Raw genomic sequence first — 23,841 nt, 5'->3', positions numbered from 1 at the left:
CTCTATTTAATTTTAATCTTAAAATAGATTCTTCCACTTCTTGTGATGATTTAATTGATATATCATACTTACCCCTTTCCAATGAGATATGTGTTGAGAATATTCTTGTAGAGCCATCTAACAGACTCATTGCGTAAGAGAATAATAAGCTCAAGCAAGAAGTCAAAAAGCTCAAGAATGACTTGGCAAGATTATAGGGCAAGAACCATATCCAACCTCCTCAAGATAACTGTATAACCATGGTGAAGAAGCTTACGAAGGGGTCCACCGTGACATACTTCAAATGTCATCAAGAAGGCCACAAGTCATTCCAATGCAAGAAAGCAATAAACCTCTCTAACAAGACCTCCAACATCTACACTAAGCTCAACTACAATAACAAGATCAAGAGCAATCACTATAAACTAAAGAAAAGAGAAAATGTCAAGGTGGTTGCATATATGGTTGGGAGAAAGAATTGGGAGTGGAATCAACCTATTTAGGTGCCTAAGAAAGTTATCACCAACATGAAGGGCCCCAATCGGTTTGGAATCTAAAGAAGAGTTAAAGCCCAAGACGGCTATGCAATTTAGAGACTTGGCTCATAAGATAAAGTGAAGGTTCAATCGAAGAAGCCAAGTACATACGATTGGGCGCTTTGATGAAGATCATGATCATCATATACCCAAATCTCCATCCAAAGGTAAAAGAAATGCAAAGGTAACAGAGCTAGATCTTTCAATTGTTGTAGCTCATTTGCCTTGTCTAGGATTGCATATGTTTATTTTAATTATTGCAATGTCCAGTGTAAGTTTTTATATGATAGGTTGTTTGTGCTTATCTCTAACTTATGAGCAACCTACATAGTTTATTGGTTGTAGGTCCCTTACATGACACTAGTTTCATAATTGGTATCTTTTATGTGCTATGAATCAATCTATAGGGTACCATTCCTATTGTTATTAATAACAAGTACATATGTCTCGCAAGTATTTAAAACCTATATGCATACATTTAGAAGGAGTATATCCTATAGATTATGATTTTGAGACTAACATGTGTTGCTAGATTTATCTTTTGTAATCTCATGGAGAAATCAACACGTCCCCAGAGGTATGCAATGATTAAATACTTCAATTGGTATCATTGTTAATTTATTTCTACATTTAAGCTACCTCCATGCATGATATGACTTAAACTTTCTACCTCTACTTATTGTCTAGATGTGTATATATTGTTACATTCTTACAAGTGGTATTCACAAGTAGGTCTCATTATATGTATGCACACATAAAGGAGGAGTTTAGATTATATCATGTGAGTTTCATGAATTATGATCCTTGTTTGTCTTTTTTAATTAATATCAATGTCTCATATCCTTACAATTGGTATCATTTCATTGGATAATGGTTTATGAAACTCTCTCCTATGTGCTCTAACGCTCTTTCTCGAGTTCAACATATGTTTGTAAACCCTTTTTGAGATTGTTGATAAAATGGGAGAAATTTAATGATCAAAGTAAGAAGTAAGATACAAGATAACTAGGAATACCGAAGTTGATAAAGGGGGAGAAGATAAAGATACAAGAAGCAGCATGAGGCACATAGGTTGACAAAGAGGGAAATCCTCTTGCATGGGTCGATCAAGGGAAATAGCGGCAATAAAGAAAAGAGAGCTACAACAAAGGGAGAATAAATAATAGGAGCATGCATCTAAGCAATATGGTAAGACTTTATGCTATTTACAATTTGTATCATTTATTATTTGTCACTTGCTTTGGTTATATTGTCATCAATCACCAAAAATGGAGGATTGTAGCGGAAATTGCCCTATTAGATCATGATTATGATTTTAGTGATTAATGATAACACAGTCATTGGAACTAACATGTTTGTCAAGAATATATGTTAGTAGATCTCATGGATGCAATACATCAAGAAGTCACCACAGTCGGGGCAAAGTTTGATTTAATTGAAGAAGTCTCAGAAGGATTGATCTCACCGGAAGGTCCGGTGCAGAGGAGTTTGCACTCACCGAAGTATTGTGCACAGAGACCTATAGCCACACCGGATAGTCTTGTGCCTTATGTGTTGAACTCACCAGAGTATTTCTGATAAAGGGGGAGAAGGCTAATAACCTCACCGGATAATCCGGTGATCTGCACTAGGTAACACCGGAGCATTTCTTGCAAAGAAGAATACGAGTCGATAAAACTGAAGATCAACACACCGGAAGGTCCGGTGCTTGGTTTGTGCACATCAGACTATGGCATCAGAGCATTTCTTGCAAAGGCGATTGTAAATGCTGAAGAATGAAGATTAACTCACCGAATAGTCTGGTGATTACAAATATAGTTGCACTGGACCATTTCTAGGGAAAAAAAAGAGAAGGTTCAACTCACCGGATGGTCCAATATGAATGGAATGAACACCGCATGAATGCACCGGAGCATTTTACACAGAGATATTGTAAAGGCTCGGCTGGCTCAAGATAACTCATCGGAAGGTCTGGTGATAGATTTGAAGGCACACGGGAGTGTCCGGTGTTTACAGAGGCTGTGAGTGGAGTTCCAATGGCTAGTTTCTGAGTTTATACTCATCGGATGATCCGGCGTTAGTACTACTGTTCTCACTGGATCATTCGATGTTAACAGCTTTTCTGAGCCGTTGAGAAAACTGCTAGTTGGTGGGTTTGAGGCTATAAATACCCGTCCACTCAGTCATTTGAACGTGGGGCATGCTGCTGGAGTCTAGAGAAAGCTCATATACACTTGAGAAGATATCCAAGCCACTAAAGTGCTTAAAGTGATCATCTAAAGTGATTAAGCATATTATTAGAGAGTGTTTATAGGCCTAGGGTGAGTTGTAGCTAGGTGCTGTAACTTGAAGAAGAGATCAACAAGTGATCCTAGTTTGTACCGAGTAGTACGTCAGCACCTTAGAGTCTTGGTGACTCGTTGACATCTTGGGCCTTAGTGGCTCAATCTTGTTGACCCTCCGACTTGGTGTGGAGCGACGGTAAGACACGTGTACGAGGACGCAGAGACCTTTTACCTTGGTGGCTCAAGCTTCGAAATAATCACGGCAACAAGTGACCAGAAGAGATATTAGTGGTGAGACCTTACCTTGGTGGTTTGGTGGCTCATCGTGCTTGAGATCTTGTCTTGGTGATTTGGTAGCTCAAGAGCTATGGCCGGAAGAGACTTAGCGACTAAGAGCATATCCTTTATAAAGCTCCCATGTGGATTAGAGGTGGCATTCATACTATCGATACCACAAGATAAAAAATTCTTATACCGAGTTTATCTCTCAATCTTATTTATGTTTCCGCATTTATATACTTGCAATTTACCTTACTATAGTAGGTTGTAATCCTCTTAAGCGGTAGAGTAGACACACTAGATAAATCTAGAGCATATTTAGATAGAAATTGATATAGGTTTATATTGTGGAGTTTTTGGAGCCAATTAGTTTCTAAGTGTCCTAATTCATCCCTCCTCTTATGACGTCACCGTTCCTCACACCGGAGAGGCCGAGGATCATGGAGTGGGGAGGGACGGGCCAACGACAGGGAGGCCCAACGGCGACCGAGTGGGGGCGCGAGTGGAGTAGACATGGTAGGGGAGTAGTGGAGCAGTGGAGTGTGGGCTGGACCATGGGTTGACCGGTCTGCGCGAGGTCGAGACGCTTGGTTGACACATGACCTATTTAGATGACCTATGGGTACCTATGAACATAGGTAGAAACTCGCACCCAACCCGTTACAGTTTGGATATTCAACCCACTAGATCCGTAGACAGGATTTAGCACACGAACCCGCATCTGCCAGGTGCAGAAACTGCTAGGACCCAAACTCACGGCTCTGGTCATCCCTATGCATGCAAGGCGCAAAAATCATCACCCCACAACTGATGTGTAATGAATACAATGCATGGCTCAACAAAACTAGATGCATATTCCCGCTGAATACTGATGCATGTGAGAAGCCAGAAATCGAGGTCGACCCTTCAATTTGTACGTCTGATTGTGTTGCTTCACCTGTACTGCAACTTTCATATTCTTAGCCTCGGCGTTCTCTGTCTGAGTCTGACAGGCAGTTAAGATATCCTCCATGTCGTCCATCTCAAAAGGCCGTCAAGATAATCTGCAGATCCTTCACGCAGTCGTCTCAATTTGACGAAAGGACCCCAACCTGATGGAGCAGAAGCTGCCCTTTCCCAGGGGGGCACATGAGCGGCCAGGGAACCTCTCCCTCCGATGCTACCGGGAACTCTTGGATTGATAGCCTGCAGGTACTGGAAGTGAGCTTGCCCGACACTGCCGGGGTTGAGGAGACCTTATATGTGAAATACAATTCCGTAATATACTGTGTATGCACCTCCTATCCCGATCATTCATCTTTCTCATGGTTTTATACATCTGTTAATTCTCTCATTTATCCTATATTTTTTAACCTAATTTTTTAATACAAATCTCAATGTAAATAAATAGCCGATAAATACCAGCTACGGTGACAGTGGCGGCATTGTTGAATACGACACGGCACTGCACCAACAAAATTGTCGCAGGCTCAATAATTTACGTTGCAAATTCCGTAACATGATTGAGATTTTATAAATAAAAACGCGGACAAGGTGTGTAATGCAGACTTGCAGCCATTATATTGAAGCATGGTGGCCAACAATATTTTAAAAAAACAATTGGTTTTTATCTGTAGCCCAATAAGATGATTTTACTACATCTTCGGTGGATATTTTGACAAGGCATTCAAAGAAAGGATGGAACACATGGAGAACAGAAGTTTACATCATGCTGGGTAACATAGCCCAGACTAATACATCGCAAGTTCTCAACTGAACTACCAACAAGCGTACACGTTACAACTTACAAACCTAGGAACTTAAATAGCTGCCATGTATATCATGTAAACAATCACCCGAACACCTACAACTTTGTCTACCAACAATACTATCTCTTAAGACAACAACATTCTACCAAGAGTTACCATGTGGATCCGATCACACAGCCTCTTGAACAAACTGGTAATAATGCAATCACCGGGGACTAATGGTCTGAGTAAGACATAAAATATTGTTGGAACTCTGAGCCTGAGCTCGACTCGAAGATGTGGCGTGGAAGGGAAACCTCAGCCTCTACTAATTCAGAACCATTGCCTCGCTGCCTCTTTGTTGCCCTCTCGTGCTTTGGACTAGTGGCAGGTGAACCAGTCTGATAGTTGGAATCAGGGGTTAGCGGTTCACGGTGGCAGATAGAATCATGGCAAGGGCTCTTGGTTGCTTCAGTTCGGCTTCCATGGTCCCTGTTGGAAGGGACACCTTGAGTTGGGGACTCGGATGTAGGTGCAGGAGTCGAGGGGTCAGTCCTCTCGGAGTCGGGGAATTGGTCACCAGATACTGTGACAGAAGCACTTGCAACAGGTGTTTCAGGTTTTACACCAGCGAGACGCTGCTGCTCCTCAATTATCTTCTGGAGGTACTTGCCCTGAGCCTCAATTCGCAACTGCAGCTGCCTTTGTACCTAAAGAAAACGTTTAATCAGACAATCTTAGCAATTGATCCGTTGAATAGCATTCAGTTCACTGATGAATCTTCAAATATGCAGACGTGCAAGATATCAGTATAAATATATAATCAGCCAATTTACTTTGCAAATTCAGACATGCATGGGTTTATAAATTAAATACTGACAAGGTATCTAATACAAAGTTGCAGCCGTTACTAGAAGCATAGAGGCCAACGATATTAAGAACGACTTGGTTTTGGTCTCTAGCCAAGTGAGATGATTTTACTACATCTTTTGTTGATACATTGACGCAGAATGCACAGCGACAGAGAGCAAGTATAACAAACAAATAATATACGAGCAAACAGCAATGTTGGGTGCAATCTTTATTTTAGAGCAGGGTTATCACTGTTTTATATATTGTGGAAAAGCTGCTACACATAAGTTCTCCTGCGAGCATTCACAAACAAGAGGCCCAGCTGCAGCGGTGAATCATAGGTCTGCTCCTCAGTGAACGTTTTAAAAAAATACAAATGTTTGCATGCATAACATTTCTGAAAATTTAGAATAAGCATTTGTATCCTAATATGTCCCCAGATCTCCAAATAATGTGCAAGGGGAGTAGGCCCAGAGTAAACTCTGATGGAGTGCTAAAGTAAAGGATAAAAATTAGCTCTTAACGGAATATCCAGGAAAAACTTACTTCTAACTGTTCATGCAGCCTCTTTTGGACCTCCATCTGTAGCTTGAGGGCTTCGGAAATCTGCAATCCACTGTCCAGACAAAGGTTTGACGATCAAAGGTCCGCAAGGAAAACCAAGAAAAAAGGAAGCCACCATTGATCAAAAGAAAATGCAAATTTAAAAAAGTGAAATGGAAGTGTTAATGAGGATGGTGTAAGTGAATCAACAAAAGACAGTGAAATCTAATAAAAGAGAAATTGAAGCCATTGATCAGTTTGAAGCTATTTCAACCTGTTTGTTTCTCTTTTCTAGCATCTATGTACACGGATATTAAAGACCAAAAAAGGGTGAAAAGGATATAGTAATACCTGATTGGAATAAAATACAACTTTCATATTGCATAAATCAGTCAAAATAATAGTGGGTTTAATTTAATCTAGTCTTGGCCTGTTACTGCTTGATATTTTTAATTAACTACAGTTACCAAGCTGGTAATGAAGAAATTGTGCATGCATTTTCTTAGAAAATAGTAAACCTGGCAAACATTTCATACTTATGTGCCACGCCATGCCAGTAACAGTTTACTAAAAGTTGACTCATAAGGGGGAAATATAACTAGACTTTGAGCCATGTCTTTCTTCAAAAGTTCAAAGGAATTGGGGTCGTGTGTTCGTACGAGGATCCCTCAAGTCCTGCGAGCAAATCCCCTGGGTCTTTGTTATCAGCCTTGTTACCTACATGAGATACAAATTAGGAAGAACTGAAATTATACGAGTATTGAACATACAAAGATCCGCTGGTTCACCTACCATCAGTTGAGGAGTCGGGAATATACTTTGCCAGCCTGTATTTCTGAAATAGGAACAGGGGGGATTAAAGAAGTTAAAGAGCAAATTGACAAAAAAAAAAGAGTTAAAGGGCAAGTGATATACCTGCAAATGGCTTTTCACATGGTATATTGTCAATCCTGGTACACCCATAATTCTTAGAACTCCTTTAGGAGTTGCTCCTGTGCATTTGAGGTACTCAATTGTTAACAGAAGCAGAAATTTACAAGTCTACATAGTAAGTAGGAACAAGTCCAATTCGCCCCCCTCAACTTGTCAAGGAATCCGATTTACCCCCTTGAACTCTAAAACCAGGAATCATACACCCCTCAACTCTCGATACCGGCCAAATTACCCCACTGGCCGATTTAAAGCTGGTTTTCGTCATATGTGGCAGTGTTTATGACATGGCGGCATCAATGTCACCATCCACATCATCCTTCTGCAAGATGGGCCCAAATCAGCACCTCCCTCCTCTCATCTTCTTCCTCCCAATTCTGGGATGGCTTGGAGAACCACTGCATCAAAGTAATCCATGTGTGTGTGGCGTGGTGTGCCTTGGCATCCCCTTCAGTGCAGCCCCCTTCTCCTTCGACACCATGCCACAGGGATTCACAAGACATGTCTTCCCCCTCCATCAAAGTAGTTGATCTGCAACTGGAGCCGTGCTACACAAATCAAAGCCAAATCAACGCTGTCGGTGACACAGGAACCAAGGGTCCCCGAGTCCCGAGGCCAGATCAGCAGTTTGCCACGTAGCGCCCTCCCGCGGGGATCATCTCCGCGAGGTACGAGAAGACTAAGTCCCGGGAGAGGGTGCTCGGGGCCATGAACAGTGGTCCCCGAGTATCCGAGTTCCCCGATGACCCGAGAAGACCAAGCACCGGGAAGAAAGTGCTCGGGACCGTGAACAGTGGCCCCCGGGCACTCAAGTCCCCCGATGACCAGAAACGCCGAGTACCGGGAAGGGTGTGCTCGGGGCTGCGAACAGTGACCCCCGAGCACCCGAGTACCCCGAGGACCTAAGGAAGTTAGTTCCGAGAGAGAGTGCTCGGGGCCGTGAACAGTGGCTCCCGAGCACTCGGTTCCCCAAAGACCCGAACAGCCAATTCCGGGAGAAAGTGCTCGGGACCGTGAACAGTGACCCCCGAGGACCAAGAAAGGGCATATCCTGGAGAGAGTGATCGGGGCTGTGAACAGTGACCCCCGAGCACTCGGTTCCCCGACGGCCTCAGGAGTCCTTCGCCGGTGGCCCCCACAGAGGTTTAGTGGTGAGGTGTCAACCAGTGAAAGGCTCGATGCCGCATTTAAGAGGACGCATGGCCTGTCACTTCCAACTGCTCCTATCACGCTCGGTGTCAGTCCCTGCCACGACCTGGCAGGGAGGCGTGGGAACATTTAATGTACGGGTCCCATCCCGCGTCATCCGTCGCGCATCGGGATAACATCGCAAAGCCCAAGGCGCCCCGCCTGCCGCCCTGCTGTGTCAGGTGTACAAGACCGAGCAGGCACGCCGGGCCGTTCAGTGGCTGCCCGGTGGGCCCTCTCCGCGGCGCCCGTTGCAGAACGACATGATGACGAACAAACCAGACGGGGGTGCGTTTTCAACCCTCCCCGTCACTTCGCGCAGCAGCCCATGATGGTTGCTTTCCATTTATGGCGCCTTGGAGCTCGTGCCCTCTCTTTCTGGGCACGCTACCGCCGGCAAGTATTTAAAGAGATCGAATCGGAGAAGAGAATGAGGGAGATCGAGGACAAGTTGGAGCACAGAAGCTGAGATCACTGAAGAACAAGGAGCCCGAAGCTCTAGGATAGACAAATATTCTTGTAACCAGCAACATCTCTGAGAAACATTCTCAGTGCATTTATAGCACACACACAGGAGTAGGGCGTTACGCTCAGTGCGGCCCGAACTTGTCTAAAAAACCTCCTGAGCATTTACTGCATTCTGCATTCGATCCTTCCATCCACCTGCATCGCATTTACGCCCATTTATTTCACTCGCAAAACAGATTCAGAATCATCCCCCCGGCTGAATCTCAAAGGGGGTCCCTCCGGATCCCTGCTTGAGAAGTTCACCCTCCGACAAACGCCCTTCCGCACAAATCGAAGCCCGATGCAGTCTTAGCCAAACAGAAACCAAATCAAACCAAATCTTGCATCCCTAGGTTGCTTTGCCCATGCCTGATGTGCATGGTTGTGTGCAGCGTGGAACAGGACAGACGTCGGGCTAACACCAAGCATGGAATTTCTTGAGCACGACGACCTGGTACAACTGGAGCATGAGCTCGTGCTGCTCCCCTCCATTTTGTCTTGCCTCACTGGCTCAGCCGAGGCCACCTATGGTCTCAGCGGTGCAGGAAGCTTGCTACGCAAGCAAGCAAATAAATCGCATCACGGCGGAGCTTGCAGAGGTCGCCCGCTGCTGTGGCTTCAATTTCTGGCGTGGTGGGCTCACGAAGGCTTGTGCAGAGGGAGGTGGAACTCGGCAGAGAGTGAGATTGGGGCAGTGCTTGGAGCTTGGCGGCCGTGGGTAAGGACGACCACACCCAGCAAGGAGGAGAGGAGACAGAGATTGATAGGTGGGTCCAGGATGACATGGCAGGGAGAGAGATTCTGACATATGGAACCCACTGCCACATCAGCTGAAACCACCTTACAAACCACTTGAGAATGGTGGAGGGGGGTAATGTGCACAGTTCTGCAAGTCGAGGGGTGTATGATTTCTGGTATTCGAGTTGGGGGTAAAAAATCAGACTCCGTGACAAGTTTGGGGGGCAAATTGGACTTGTTCCTAGTAAGTACAACAGTAAGTAAAAATTGAAAGGACCATAAGTCAAAAGATCAGTACAGCACAAAACCCATCAAAACTTTTCAGTTTTCTTTGGAATCAAAACTTCTTCCAAATGAAGTTACTAATGCTGCAACATGAATCAGATAGATCAACAAATTTCATTAATTTAAGATGGTGATAACTCTGACAAGATTAGGATCCATGCATGAAACTTGGACAATGGAATCAACCAGATTACTCGCTAATTGCTTCCTTAGGATTGATGGACAAAAATCCACCACCATGTGACTGGAGGGATCAAATGTGTGTTCTCAGTCACACCGCTCTTTTTAACGGGGGTTCTGATACATCCCTCATGTTAAGGCATAGTTGATTGGTGGCTACATCTCATTCATTTTGCTTGACAAAACAGAAGTTAATGCACCTTCTTTTATACTATGTTCTGAATCATGTATATCTTTTTCTCCAGGCATATATGATGCAAATATTTTGAGTTTGTAATTGCATGCTGTCATTTTTCAAGGGTGCACTCATAGTTTCCAAACACATTATTAGACTGACAAAAACCTTTTTTTTTTCTCGAACACGCAGGAGAGTTGCGTTTCATTTCATTAAAGAGAAAGAAGTAACAACAACACACCGATTACACTTAGGAAAACAACGCGCCACAAACAAGAAAAAAAAGAACGACCATATATGCCATAAACTAACTATCTAATAAACTCTGGAGACCCCTAGCTCCGGAAGCACACCATACAGCACCCTCGTCTGACACCGTTCTCACCACCGAATTGACAAGACTGAAAAAAACTTGCAGATACCCAGAAAAAATGATCCAAAAGAAGGATTGTAAACAAATTGGAAGCTACCATGTCCCTACAGGAAGAAGGTCCTGCTCTATACGTTTAGTAAAATCAAATTTAAGAAGAGGAATGGGCACATACTGTCAGGACCACCAAGCTGAGTAACAGCCTCAACAAATCTTTCATGCAGTTCATTTGTCCACCGTAAGCGTTGCCTCGCAGACAAGTTGGCATTGTTATTTGCTCCATTATTAGGAGACATGTTGTTTCCACCTAATTCCATCTGCTGCTGGTGCGCAACTGAGTTTGTAAGAGCTGAGCCAAAACTAGCTTCTGGTTTTGGTGAGTACATCGCTCATCTTCTGCGGGGAAAAATAGATGGCATCAAGAGCCAAATGTTAGAAAATAGTGCTCACAACTGGGGCAGTTAGACTTATAGCGATCACAAACAATTCTTTCCAGTAATCACAAAAAGTTCCACAGCGGATCGAGAGATGTATGCATGTGTTTGTTAGTAGCTAACGCCATAGAAAGGCACCAGAAGCGGAACTAGGCGAAAAAGGCCGACAACTTTGACACGGAGCCAAGGTATATCGCAGGGAAGGCTAATCACACCCCTAAAGGAAAGGGAAAAAAAAAACAAAGTACCCAAATTTAGTGGGTGAGAACAGTAGTAGACTAGAAAGATGGTATTTTTTCTAAGGATAAAACACCAATGGTGACCATCAATGGCTTTTCTTATCCATTAGACTTGCAGGCAGGTAAGCTAAGAAGAACTCTCTGGAAGCTCAAGACTCTCGTAACGGAAGCAAGATCCACCACTAGTACCGGCAGGGGGCGGATTGAATTCCCAAACATTTTGGAAAACAAACTTTATCAGCACCCTTGGGTTGGTTGTACCAATTGTTGTGGCGTAGGCATGAACTGAGATCGATCGCTATTGCGCGTGCGGAACGAGAACAAGTGCCTCGTAACCATGGATGGATGGGCTGTAGAGAAATCCAAACTAACGGAGCGGAGGGAAAGGTAGAGATTTGGATTTGATAGGGAGCAAAACCAACCAACCAACCAACTCTCATTCGAACAACCCGGGGGAATCCGTGCAATCCAAGCAAGCTAGGGTCGCTTACCAGCAGGAGAAGAAGCGATTCCAACCCCGGACGGATCTCCGCGCGCGCGAGCCCAGTAGCACCAACAGAGAGCGCGGAAGGGGAAGATGGCGGGGCGTTACGCCTGACGACGAGGGAAGGCCCTGGGCCCCGTCGCCGGCGGTGAGGCGCGAAAAATTATGAGGAGAGAAGAGGTCTGAGAGTGTGAAGGGACGAATTCGGGGAGGAATCGGTGAAGAGGAAGAAGATGGAGACTGGACACTGGAGACGGGGAATTTATTCGATGCAGCAGACAGCCACGGTTTAGAGAGAGAGAGAGAGAGAGAGAGAGAGAGAGAGAGAGGGGAATCGGCGAATCCGCGGTAACGCCTGCTATGCTCCTTTCGGTGCAAAGTCAAATTCCTCCAAATTTTCTACATATGAGAATTCTACGTTTGAAACGACCTCCGACCAGTCAAAAAAGAAACCCTGGTTGTAAGCAGCAACAAGTCAAAAAGGAAATGCTTACCACTCAGCTAAGCTAGGATGTTGCTTGCATGCTATAACAAAAGAACCGCTCGATTCCGATAACCACAGAAGAAAATTTGCCAGAGAAGACAATGAAATTAGCAATTTCGTGTTACTTGCATGATCTAACAAAATACTGTATAAACGAGATTAATGACTAGAGAGGGTGAATAAATGTCTCAATAAATTTCTTACAAAATCGATAACATTCTCCTATTTAGATCATCCAACATACCTCAAAACTCAAACAAAAATAAAAATAGAGAAGTTTTAACAGGGGAAAATTGATGCAACACAACTTCACGGATGGTATATTAATCATAGGTTCTATTTAAGATCAACCTATATGTCTTAGCATTCGAAAGATCACAACTTGCAAAAAAGCAAGAAAAGATAAACATCAAGCAACGAAACTCTCTAAGTTGATTGTCTAGCGGTAAGATAATTCAAAAATCCATTACATAAGCGTGTGTATGTGAATTTTATGCCTCTAGCAATAAGAAGAATGAACGCATAAGGTGCTGAAATTTCAACCAAAAAATCAAAACAAAAATCAAAACTGGAAACCGAAAACCTTGCAAAAGAACCAATAGAGAGAAACTAGAAAAAGAGGAAGTTAAGTATATGCAAAAACATAAATTTCATTACTCAAACAAATTAACCTATTTTAAATAGATTATAGAGATTTCTAAATCAAAATTCTCACATATTACATAGGTTAAGCACTCATCATTGTCTCCTCTAAAATCCTAACTCTAAACTCTCAAATAGGTGGAAAAAGAGGTCAAGTGGTTGGTTCCAACTCTCTCATAGTCCTACCCTTTTATTTATAGACCTATAAAACTTTGACAACTAAGTTTCTTAGCTTTTTCCCGAAATACCTCTCTCTTGTAGTACACTCCTACCTACTATCGAGAGTATTTTGGTTCATTTTCTTCTCTATTAATCGGACGGCTGCGGCACCTTCACGACTTAGCTTCGCCTCGACGCAAGCTTCGCGATGGTGCCACGTACTACTTCAGTCATCCCACAGTTTTAAGACCAAACCGCGAAACCGCCTGCATGCTTCTCAAAGCGTGACTCGCCGTCATGCTTACACCTTAAGTGATCATTTAACTATCTTCAAGTGAGTTTTAAGCAACCATGGGTTCACTTTTTCAGCAAACCACATGAAGCCTTAAGCCACTGTATTGGATTCAATTTTAGCTCAAAACTTAATCATTCATTTTATTGACTTAACATAGGATTCAAGATATGCAATTTTTCACAAAACCAAAACAAGTTGTGCCTTAGAGACACAAAAGAGTGCATGCTCTCCCAAGGGTTAATCATGGGCTAAACATTTACATAGACAAAGATCAAAGGCCCCCCAAATCCGCTGAACTGAACAAAGCGGCCTAGCACAAGCTTTTCACAGAACTAACCCTAATTTAAGCACTGATGAAGATAAAACAAACACTCAAGGGTGACAAGAGATTATGTTCACATTTCAAGTTTATTCTTAGAAAATACAAACTTGCTCAACAAATTTTATGCCATGTTTCAATCAGAGCTTAAGTTTGCACAAATTGTTATACATCCACTACACTTAGCACAAATTCACAACTAGTACAAGAAAGTAAAAAGAACATATAAGTGAAGCTTTCTAACATGGTTATCTTACAAAAATATTATGCAATGCAAATACAACAAAAATAAGATATAGTATATATAAAGGTAACTCCCTCTCACACAATGTCATAGGAATGGCATACACCAAGCTCTTCCCTCAGAAAGGCAAACCTTGTTGCATCTAGAGGCTTGATAAAGATATTGGCTAGCTGGTGTTAGGTATCTATGTAGCTTAACTCAATATCTCTCTTCTCATTATGGTCTCTCAGGAAGTGGAATATCACATCTATGTGTTTGGTTCTGGAGTGTTGAACTAGGTTATTAGTTAAGTTTATGGCACTAGTGTTGTCACATAAAAGTGGTACACTCTTAAAATCTAACCTAAAATCCCTCAAGGTAGCAACCATCCACAAAATCTGTAAGCAACAGCTAGCTGCAGCTACATATTCAGCTTCAGCTACATATTCAGCTTCAGCAGTAGACTGCGCAACGCTAGACTACTTACGAAAAGACCAACACACAAGAGAAGTACCTAATAAATGGCAAGTACCAGAAGTACTCTTCTTGTCAATTCTACACCCAGGAAATCCGCATCAAAAAGCCACGAAGAGAAAGCGAAGAGGATGCAGAAAACCAAAGTTTATACTCGAGAGTATGCTTGAGATACATCATAATGCGTTTCATCGCTTGGTAGTGAGACGTCTTCGGTGAAGCTTGGAAGCGAGCACACAAGCAGACAGCGAAGTGTATGTCAGGTCTTGTCGCTGTCAGGTACAGGAGGGAGCCGATCATGCTCTTGTACTCCCGCTGGTCCACCTCCTCGTCATCTTCATCCGGATCAAGCACAGTTGAGGTAGCCATCAGTGTCACCAATGGCTTTGCATCGCTCATGTCGAACTTCTTCAGCAAATCCTTGGTGTACTTCATTTGGTGGATGAATGTGTCTTGCTTGCATTGCCTAATTTGCAGCCCAAGGAAGAAGTTGAGCTCGCCCATCATCAACATCTCGAACTCTCTGCTTATAGTTTCTGCAAACTTGGCCACAAGTGCATGAGAAGAGTCACAAAAAATGATATCATCTATGTAAATCTGAACAAATAAAAAATCATTGTCATACTTGAGAGTGAACAAAGTTTTATCAGCTGACCCCATTGCATACACATACCCTAGCAAGAAAGACCTATGCCTATCATACCAAGCCCTAGGTGTCTGCTTAAGCCTATACAAAGCTTTCTAAAGCTTGTATACTCTATAAGGGTATTTAGGATGCTCAAAGCCTGAGGGTTGCTTGACATAAAACCATTTAGGAAAGCACTTTTGATATCCATTTGATACAACTTAAAACCTCGGGATACCGCAAATGCAAGGAGGATCCTAATAACTTCTAGCCTAGCTACTAGTGTAAAGGTCTCACCAAAGTCTATCCCCTCTACCTGAGTGAAACCCTGAGCTACTAGTCTTGCCTTATTTCTCACTACAGACCCATCCTCCCCCTGTTTATTTTTGAAAACCCATTTAGTGCATATAGTGTGAACATTGAGGGGTGGCTCTACTAGGAGCCAAATTTGGTTTCTCTCAAAGTTTTCAAGCTCTTCATGCATGACATTGACCTAACTCGAATCAGATAAGCATGTCCAACATCATGGGGCTCAAAGAAGCAACAAATGCAGAATCAGTGAAATGAGCATGAGAAACAGATTTGGACCTTGTTACCCTCTCACCAAGATCGCCAATCATCAGCTGTGGGGGATGTCACCGCTGAATGTGTTGAGGGGCTTCACACTGTGAGATGACCTCCCCCTGAAACACTGCTAGTGCAGGCTCGAAAGCAGCTGAAGTGGAAGTAGAGACTGCAGGATCCTCTGCTGGTGTCGAGGAGGTAGGAACCAGCTCGGGAATGAGTGTAGTAGTAGGAAGTAGTGGATCATCCTCGTCATCTGTGAAAGCTGGAAGGTCGCTGTCTAAAAAATGCTTTCGCTCATCTCCTGATCATCTGCACACTTAAAGACAGAGCTAGCACAAGGGGTTGATTCATCAAATGTCACATTACAAGACTCCACGATGGTGTTAGTGTCAAGATTAAAGACCCTGTAAGAATGATCATGAAGAGAATACCCCAAGAAAATACCATTGGAAGAACGCGACTCGAACTTGTCAAGGCTGCCACACTTTATGATGAAGCACCGACACCCAAAAACTCTCAAATGCGAAACATTCGGCTTCCTCCCAAAATGTAACTCATAAGAAGTCAAATTCAAGATCGAGCGCAAGAAAATTTGATTGGAGATGTAGCACGCCGTGCTAATGGCCTCAGCCCAAAACTTCCTAGGAGTCCTATGCTCATCGAGCATCGTCCTAGCCATCTCAACCAAAGTGCGATTCTTCCTCTCAACCACGCCACTCTGCTAAGGAATGCGTGGGGCAAAAAATTGATGCTCAATACCATACTCAAGACAGAAAGTATCAAAAAGATAGTTCTTGAACTAGGTGCCATTATCACTATAAATTGCTTTCAATACATTAGGGAGTTCTTTGAACAATCTCAAAGCCAAGCTCCGAAAGTGTGAAAACACTTCATCGTTGGTCACAAGATAGAAAACTCAAGAGTAGCAAGAGAAATCATCAACAATGATAAGTACATACCACTTTTTACCCGGCGAACAAACCCGGGAAGGACCAACAGTATCCATATGGAGAAGTTCTCATGATCGTTCAGTCATCACTAGATTGACTGGTGGATGAGAGGCGGCAACCATCTTGCTATGCCGACAAGGAGTACAAATGAGGTTCTTCTCAAACTTAAGCTTAGGCAATCCTCGGATCAAGCCTAAGGCACTCAAAAGAGTAAGTAAGTCAAAGTTCATATGCCCTAGTCTCCTATACCACATTCAAAGCTCAGAAAAAGTTTGAGCAATCAAACAACAAGAAGACCAAGGGACTCAGAAAAATCAGCTCTAAAAACTCTCCTAACTCTGGAAATCTAACAAATTAAAGCGCATGAAGAATCAAGAACTCGAGAAGAATCGCGTTTGAAACACACTTCCAAGTCCTCATCCAGCAACTGAGATACAGAAAGCAAATTGTATCCCCGATGCTCCACCAAAAACACATCTTTGAGAGTAAAACTCTCATTCACCCTTACCATAGCTTTGGCTTTCACCCTTCCTTTCCGATCATCTCCGAAAGTGATGTACTCGTGCCGCTTCGTCGGGGTAAGACTGGAGAACCATGATGTATCTCCGGTCATATGGTGCGAACAACTGGAGTCAATGAGCCACTTGTTCTCTAGGCCTCTGCCTACCACCTACATGCGGGAAGAGTAGTAGGTGGATAGCTCAGTACTGGGGTTAGTCATAAACTTCTTGAGAATTCAGTATTGGGTCATCCGTCCTGAAGCAGTAAAAGTAGGTACATACAAATCAATACTATTACGCTGGGGGCGAGAACCACGAAGAGAAAAATGTGATCCGCCAAAGCGTTGGAACTCAAAGCCTCTTACACGTGGATCAAAACCATATGAGTCATGGTAAAATCCACGTCGGGCACCACCTCTCTGAAGAAACTGAAAAGCGCTAGAGACTCGTGGGTAGGAGCGAGGAGAAGGCTCATTTATACCAACAGATGGGTGGTACATATCTCGGGTACTCCACACCCACTCAGGTCACTCATCCCTCCTACAGTGAAAGCAAAACCCAACCAAGTGACCCTCTCTCTGGCAGTAGATGCAGTTAGCGTCTCTTGGGAACTCGACTACCAATCACTCTAGGCTCTTACAGGGGCTCTCATCTGACACTGTGAAGCTCTCTTGGATTGTGGTGTGGGCTTCTTCTTGGTAGACTGTGGTGTGGATTTTTTCTTATTGCGTTGTGGTGTGGCATTGATTTTGGATTTCTCAACTTCTAGGGTAGTAGATGTGGTGAAAACAGTCTTACTCTCCTCATTGTAAGCCACCCTCTCAAAACCCAACCCAAGAACCAAACTCGTCTTATCGGCACAAATCTTGGTCTTGGCCAAGATCAAATTCATTTTGCCCTTTCCTTCTGAGCATTTCTTCACTAGAGAAAGAAGATACTCATTCTTGGCTAAAAGCTTCTCAACTTTCCCTCTAAACCAGTTGAGTTTGTCATGAAAGATGATGCAGGTGGGACAATTTGGCTGCACATCCTTCGAGCTCTCAACACTCTCCAATCTAGATTCCAACTCCTTGATGCACACTGCTTTCAGTTCAACATCCTTTGCAAGTAAAGGGAAATTAATACAGACGCCTAAAAGAGTGGATCTAGACTCCTCCTCAAAGAGCTTCTTCTCAGTAGTCTCAAATCGACTGGCAACTTCAGCATGCTAAGCTTGAAGCTCGGCAAGTTCTATCATAACCACCAAACAACTCTCGCACTCATCATCATCACGTCTAGACCTAAGCAATATAAGCTCAGAAGAAACAGACTCATACTTATGCCTAAGCTCCTTCAACTCACGCACAGCTTTCTTAAGTAACCTATCCTAGCTAGTGAGAGCATCATTCAAGGTATCGACTTAGATGGAAAGCTGGTCGTAGGAAGGTAATACCTAGGAGGGATCAAGCTTGGGATCGTTGTCGTTGTTGTCATCTGCCCTGAAGCAGAGGCCGGTGAGGTCCTTGGCCTTCTTCCTGCTTTTTGCTTGCGGTTCGTCCTCCTCTGAGCTCTCCTCCTCGTTTGAAGAGGTGTTGATGTCACTGAGAGCTACCACAAATGCCTTAGAAGCCGTCTTGGACGCCTTCTTGGCCATCTTGTCGCGGTTCTTCTTGAAGAAGGGCTTCTTGTTCTTCTTCTTGTGCTTGTCGTAGTCGTGATCGCGGTCTTCCTTTTGCTTGAGCTTGGGGCAGTCCGCCTTGAAGTGGGTGGTGTCACCACACTCAAAGCAGGCACAGGTACTGCTCCTCCTCTAGTCTCGGCGTTTGTTGTAGAAGCGGGTGAATTCCTTCACGATCAGTGCAAGATTCTCATCATCAAGCACATCCATCTACTCCTTTGTGATAGAGACCAAGGAAGACAAAGCAAATCCACCAAATAAAGTGTTAGCACAAGAAACACTAACTCCAGACTGGTTGCCACCGCTAGGTCCGGAAACCAACGCCATGTTCTGAGACAGGGGGTTTTTGAGACCAATCCGAACCACCTTGGCTATCTCGGTGGACTTCAGCTTGCTAAAGAGTTCATCATAAGTTAATGTATCATAACTTGATGACTCTTCAATGCACAAGATATTCACTTTCCATATGCTACGATTCAGAGCATAGAGAAGCTTGATCGCTCTCGTGGTCAGAATAGGGCAAAACACCAGTTGATCAAAGATTGCTAACAATTTCATCAAAGTGAGCAAACATGGCATCCAAAGACTCTCCGGGGCATTACACAAACATTTGATATTCTTGGTTATATGTGCTTGGCGTCTGGCCTTAATCTGATTAGTGCCTTCATGAAAGACACTCAGAGTAGTCCAGATCTCCTGGGGAGTACGGAGGTGCCGAACCCTGTCAAACTCATTCCAACTCAGGTTTGTGAACAAAATATTTCTGGCCTTATTGTTGGCCTTATATTATTCGATTTGAACCTAAGTCGTGCGAGCAGCAGGGATCTTGTAGTTAAAATCAATTACCTCCCAAATTGCACTTCCTTGGCTTAAGAGATAAGTCTCCATGCTCACCTTCCAGCACAAGAAATCACGGCCATCAAACAATAGAATCTTCCCACTTCTCTCCATATCGCCTACGGATCACAAAGCCAGTTAAGATCAACAAGTGATCAAACCTACTCTGATACCAATTGTAGGAATGAGATTGGCAACTAGATAGGGGTGAATAGACGTCTCAACAAATTTCTTGCGAAATCAACGCACCTCAAAACTCAAGTGAAAGCAAAAATAGAGAGAAGTTTTAACACGGGAAAATCAAGGCAACAAAGATCCACAGATGGTATATGAACCATAGGTTCCATTTAAGAACAATCCATGTGTCTTAGCACTCGAAAGATCATAACTTATAAAGAAGCAAGAAAAGATGAACACCAAGCAACGAAACTCTCCAAGTTGATTGTCTAGAGGCGAGGTAATTCAAGACCCTATCACATAAGCGTCTGTATGCGAATTTTATACCTCTAGCAACAAGAAGAATGACCTCACAAGGTGCTGAAATTTCAGCAAAAAAAAAACCAAAACAAATTTTAAAAACCGGAAACCGGAAAACTTGCAAACTTGTAAGGGAACCAATAGAGAAAAACTAGAAGGAGTGAAATTCAAACATATACAAAAACATAAACTTTATTACTCAAAGAGGTTAGCCCAATTGTAGGCGGATTACAAAGATTTATCTCTCAAAACTCTCACCTATTACATAAGCACTCATCCTTCTCTACTCTAAAACCCTAGCTCTAAACTCTCAAATGGGTGGCACAAGGGTGGTCAAGTGGCTAGTTCCAACTCTCTCATAGCCATACCCCTCTATTTATAAGCCTAGGAAATTTGACCCCTAATTTTTCTAGCTTTTTCATAAAATACATATCTTTTGTAGTACACTCCTACATACTACCGAGGGCATTTTGGTTCATTTTCTTCTCCATTAATCGAACGGTTGCGGCAACTTCACGACTTAGCTTCGCTTCAACGCAAGCTTTGCGATGGTGCCACGTACTCCTCCAATCCTCCCAAGGTTTTGAGACCAAACCGTGAAACCGTCTGCACGCTTCTCAAAGCGTGACTCGCCGCCTTGCTTACACCTTAGGCAAGCGCTTCAATGTTGATGCGTGTACTCCGTCATATGATCCTGACCGCCGGTAAGTCTCTCCCGCTCCTGGTCCCTCAGATCGTCTTGTCACTTGCACTGGTATCCACTTTGCTCGACTTTGTTAACACGCCGTCTTCATCCGCCTTCTATGCTTTGCTCTACCTCCACATGTTTAGCTAGAATCACTCTTGACTCCGCCCAGCCTCCTTGATCGTCTGGCACCAAACACTGCATTTGGCTCCGATCATCCTGCCGTCGACCGTCACATTGCATCCATCACCTGCACACCATGAGACAAGCAATCACATATCTTCAACTCCAATTACAGTTAGTGCACAATCAATATGCTCAAATAAAATTTCAAATCAATTCAAATTACATCAAAATTCATACAAAACCGAGGATTATTAAGCCAAATAAATATCAATATCAATCACCCATCACAAGTAAAAAAGATATATTTTAACTTAGTTTCTAAATTACTAACTCGGCCTTTTTTTCTTTTATAAATTCTCAGGTACTCTCTTCTTGTTTAATATAATAGACTATTCTTTTCGAAAGAAAGAAAAATTACTAACACTGCAAACCAGTCAGCTACTCACGCCACATTAATTGAATCTGGAGGTACGTTAGTTGCAATTTAGAGCCTTTCGTGAAGTAGACATGATTAATATAGTACTATTTTTATTTAAAAATAGTAGATGTATTTTTTTAATCTTGATCTTTGAAGTTAAATTTTAATTAAGTTTTTCTTATAAAATATATTATTTATAGCTATAAAACCTATATAGCGTAAAATCATTTTGAATTGTAAACATAGTTATATATTTTTTATACATTAAATATTCTTATAATTTGGTTAATGTTAAACAAAGTATGTAAAATTTAACTTTTTCAAAAATAATATGCATACTTTTTTTTAAACGGAGAGAGTATGGCTAAGGTACATATAAGATGCAAGTTTTATTTTTTTAAGTTATTGGGCCGACTCAAGATTAAAAAACTAAATTAGAGATTTACTCTCACATAATTAAGTTAAAAAAACTGAAAAGGGACACAGAACTATCCATTTATCTATTAAATACTCATTTACAGTCACGTTTCTAAGACCAACTCTAACAGAGTCGGCAAACGATCGGTAAAACACTATGCTCGGTACTATTACCAATTATAGTTCTCGTATTCCTCTCTAATAACTACTCCAAACCTACTTTTTCGCTCCTACGGTAAAGCGGGATGAAAATAGGGATCGGCAAATTTGCGGCTAAGAACAGGATCCCACAATACTGTAGCTAGAGTATGCGTGTAGGGCCGAGGGAAGGATGAGAGTAATGGAAGGTAGAAAATAAAGTGTCTGTTGGAGATGAAAAAATAAAAGATACTGTAATTATATTAAAAGATGCTATAATAATATTATAAAGAATAAATTTTTAGAGTTTCTGTAAGAGATAACATAAGTTTCTGTCCCTATGTGTCAAAACTACAGTCAGACTCCGCCTCGAGCTGCATGCCACGTCCGACTTCTGGAGTTGTGTCCAGCTGGCACATCTTGATACGTCCAGATGCATACCAAATAATCCAAGGATTCCAAGGCTCCAAGCCTGCTTCTACAAGGCCGGTGTTTGCATCCTAAGGGATTCCAAGCTTGCTTATACAAGGCCGGTGTTTGCATCCTAAGTTTTGTCGCCAAGTCTTGAGAAAAATTTGCTTTTTCGCAAGTTGATTGATATGGAGTTTATGTCGTTATTTGGTTCGGTACGGTTAATTGGCAATGTTCTTTGGTTATTGTATGTAGTTGCTTTTACTATTTATGTTTATTTTGGGTTCTGTAAAAGGAAGTAGGGGACGTTTTCTTTGTAAAAACTTATAGATTGAGTTTTAATGGTTCGGTCGATTTCTAGTTCCATCCTATTCTAAAGCATGATCAAAAGCAACATGTTTGATGAACTTCTACGGTTAGAGATACAAGTTATATATATTTTTTAATTAGGTCGATCTAAAATAAAAAAAACTAAACTAAAGATTCCCTCTTACCTAGCAAAGTTAAAGAAAAAATGAACTAAGTATCCACTTGCATCTTTATTTACGGTAATGATTTTGATGCTTTTTATTGTATGCAAAATACAATTGATGGGAGAAGTTGATGCGAGATAACTTTTGCTCGTCAATCCAATCTCATTTCTGGCATACTTATAAGTTCTTGCCGAATCAGGCTATTTGGTAGCACTTCAACTTTTTTTCTTCCTTGTCACACCCAGTTCTTTCTAAAAAAAAAATTTCATCTCTCTTACCGCCCTTGCCCCCTTTTCACCACTCTGTTGACGACCTCACCATTCTCACGGTGCATTGTAGAACCTCCGTGTCACCATCATCAGCAACATCGCCATCCAGTCGTGTCCTGCATGGTGCGTATGTCCCGCAATTCATGGCGGCACCATGCCATCGTGTCCTCGATGCGTTCCCTGGCCACCTATAAACGAAGGTCGAACCCCCGTTCTCCCTCACCCACACCCCGAGCTCCCCCGCCCCCAACGCCTCCTCTCTATCCACCTCCACCCGAGGTCGTCGCCATCAAACTTCCGCCCCAACTGGTGAGTTCCTCCTCTCTGTTCCCTCCTCTCTCACCCGAGAAATCCCCAAACCCGAAGCCGCACATGGCCACCGCCGTTGAACTCCACCTTCACCTAGTTTAGATCCGGTCGTCACCTCCTCCTGTTGCCAGCCACCGGAGCCCCCTCCATTGTTGTCGTTGCTTGTCGGCTCGGATCCACACTTCTCGTGCCAGATTGGGCCACCGTCGCCCCGTTTTGCCCATCGCCAGAGCCACCGCCACCCTTCTCCATCGGCGCTGTCGTCGCCCCTCCTCTATCTACTACCGCCCCTCTGCTCTTCATCGTTCGATCCGCCCGAACCTCCTAAGCTAGCCGCCTCCTTTTTTTCTCTCTCCCTCTCCTTATCTCCTTAGCCGAGCTGCTGGGCTACTGAGCCAAGTCGACCCGTGAGCCATCTCTCCCCTAAGCCGAGCCACCCTTCTAACTGAGCCCAGCCACCTTTAAAACCCAGCAAGCTGAGCCACCATCTCAAGCCAAGCTGACCCAAAAATGAGCCGAATCTGATCCCGAGCCGAGCCCAAAATCAAAATATTCCAGGAATATTCCATCATTCTCCTTTTCTCTAATTCACCTTCTAAAAAAATCTTTCGGAGCTCGTTTCTCCTCTGTTCTAACTCCGTTTTCGTCAATTCTC

The 23,841-nt window shown here is 43.0% G+C and overlaps 1 protein-coding gene across 1 annotated transcript; it reads right to left on the bottom strand.

The window, feature by feature from the left end:
- Positions 1-4,766: 4,766 nt before the first annotated feature.
- LOC133897278 (myb family transcription factor PHL7-like) lies at positions 4,767-11,996 on the bottom strand. The gene is made up of 7 exons (XM_062337941.1): positions 11,739-11,996; positions 10,750-10,970; positions 7,117-7,193; positions 6,994-7,036; positions 6,861-6,918; positions 6,205-6,274; positions 4,767-5,516 (listed from the first exon to the last, which is right to left on the bottom strand). Exons 2-7 carry the CDS (start codon positions 10,958-10,960, stop codon positions 5,043-5,045), a joined length of 933 nt encoding a protein of 310 aa, XP_062193925.1. The 5' UTR covers positions 10,961-10,970; positions 11,739-11,996; the 3' UTR covers positions 4,767-5,042.
- Positions 11,997-23,841: the final 11,845 nt, after the last annotated feature.

This window comes from Phragmites australis, chromosome 17, assembly GCF_958298935.1.
Source record: "Phragmites australis chromosome 17, lpPhrAust1.1, whole genome shotgun sequence".
Lineage (NCBI taxonomy): Eukaryota > Viridiplantae > Streptophyta > Magnoliopsida > Poales > Poaceae > Phragmites > Phragmites australis.
Note: the sequence above shows the minus strand (reverse complement) of the source record. Positions and strands in the feature narration are given on the sequence as shown.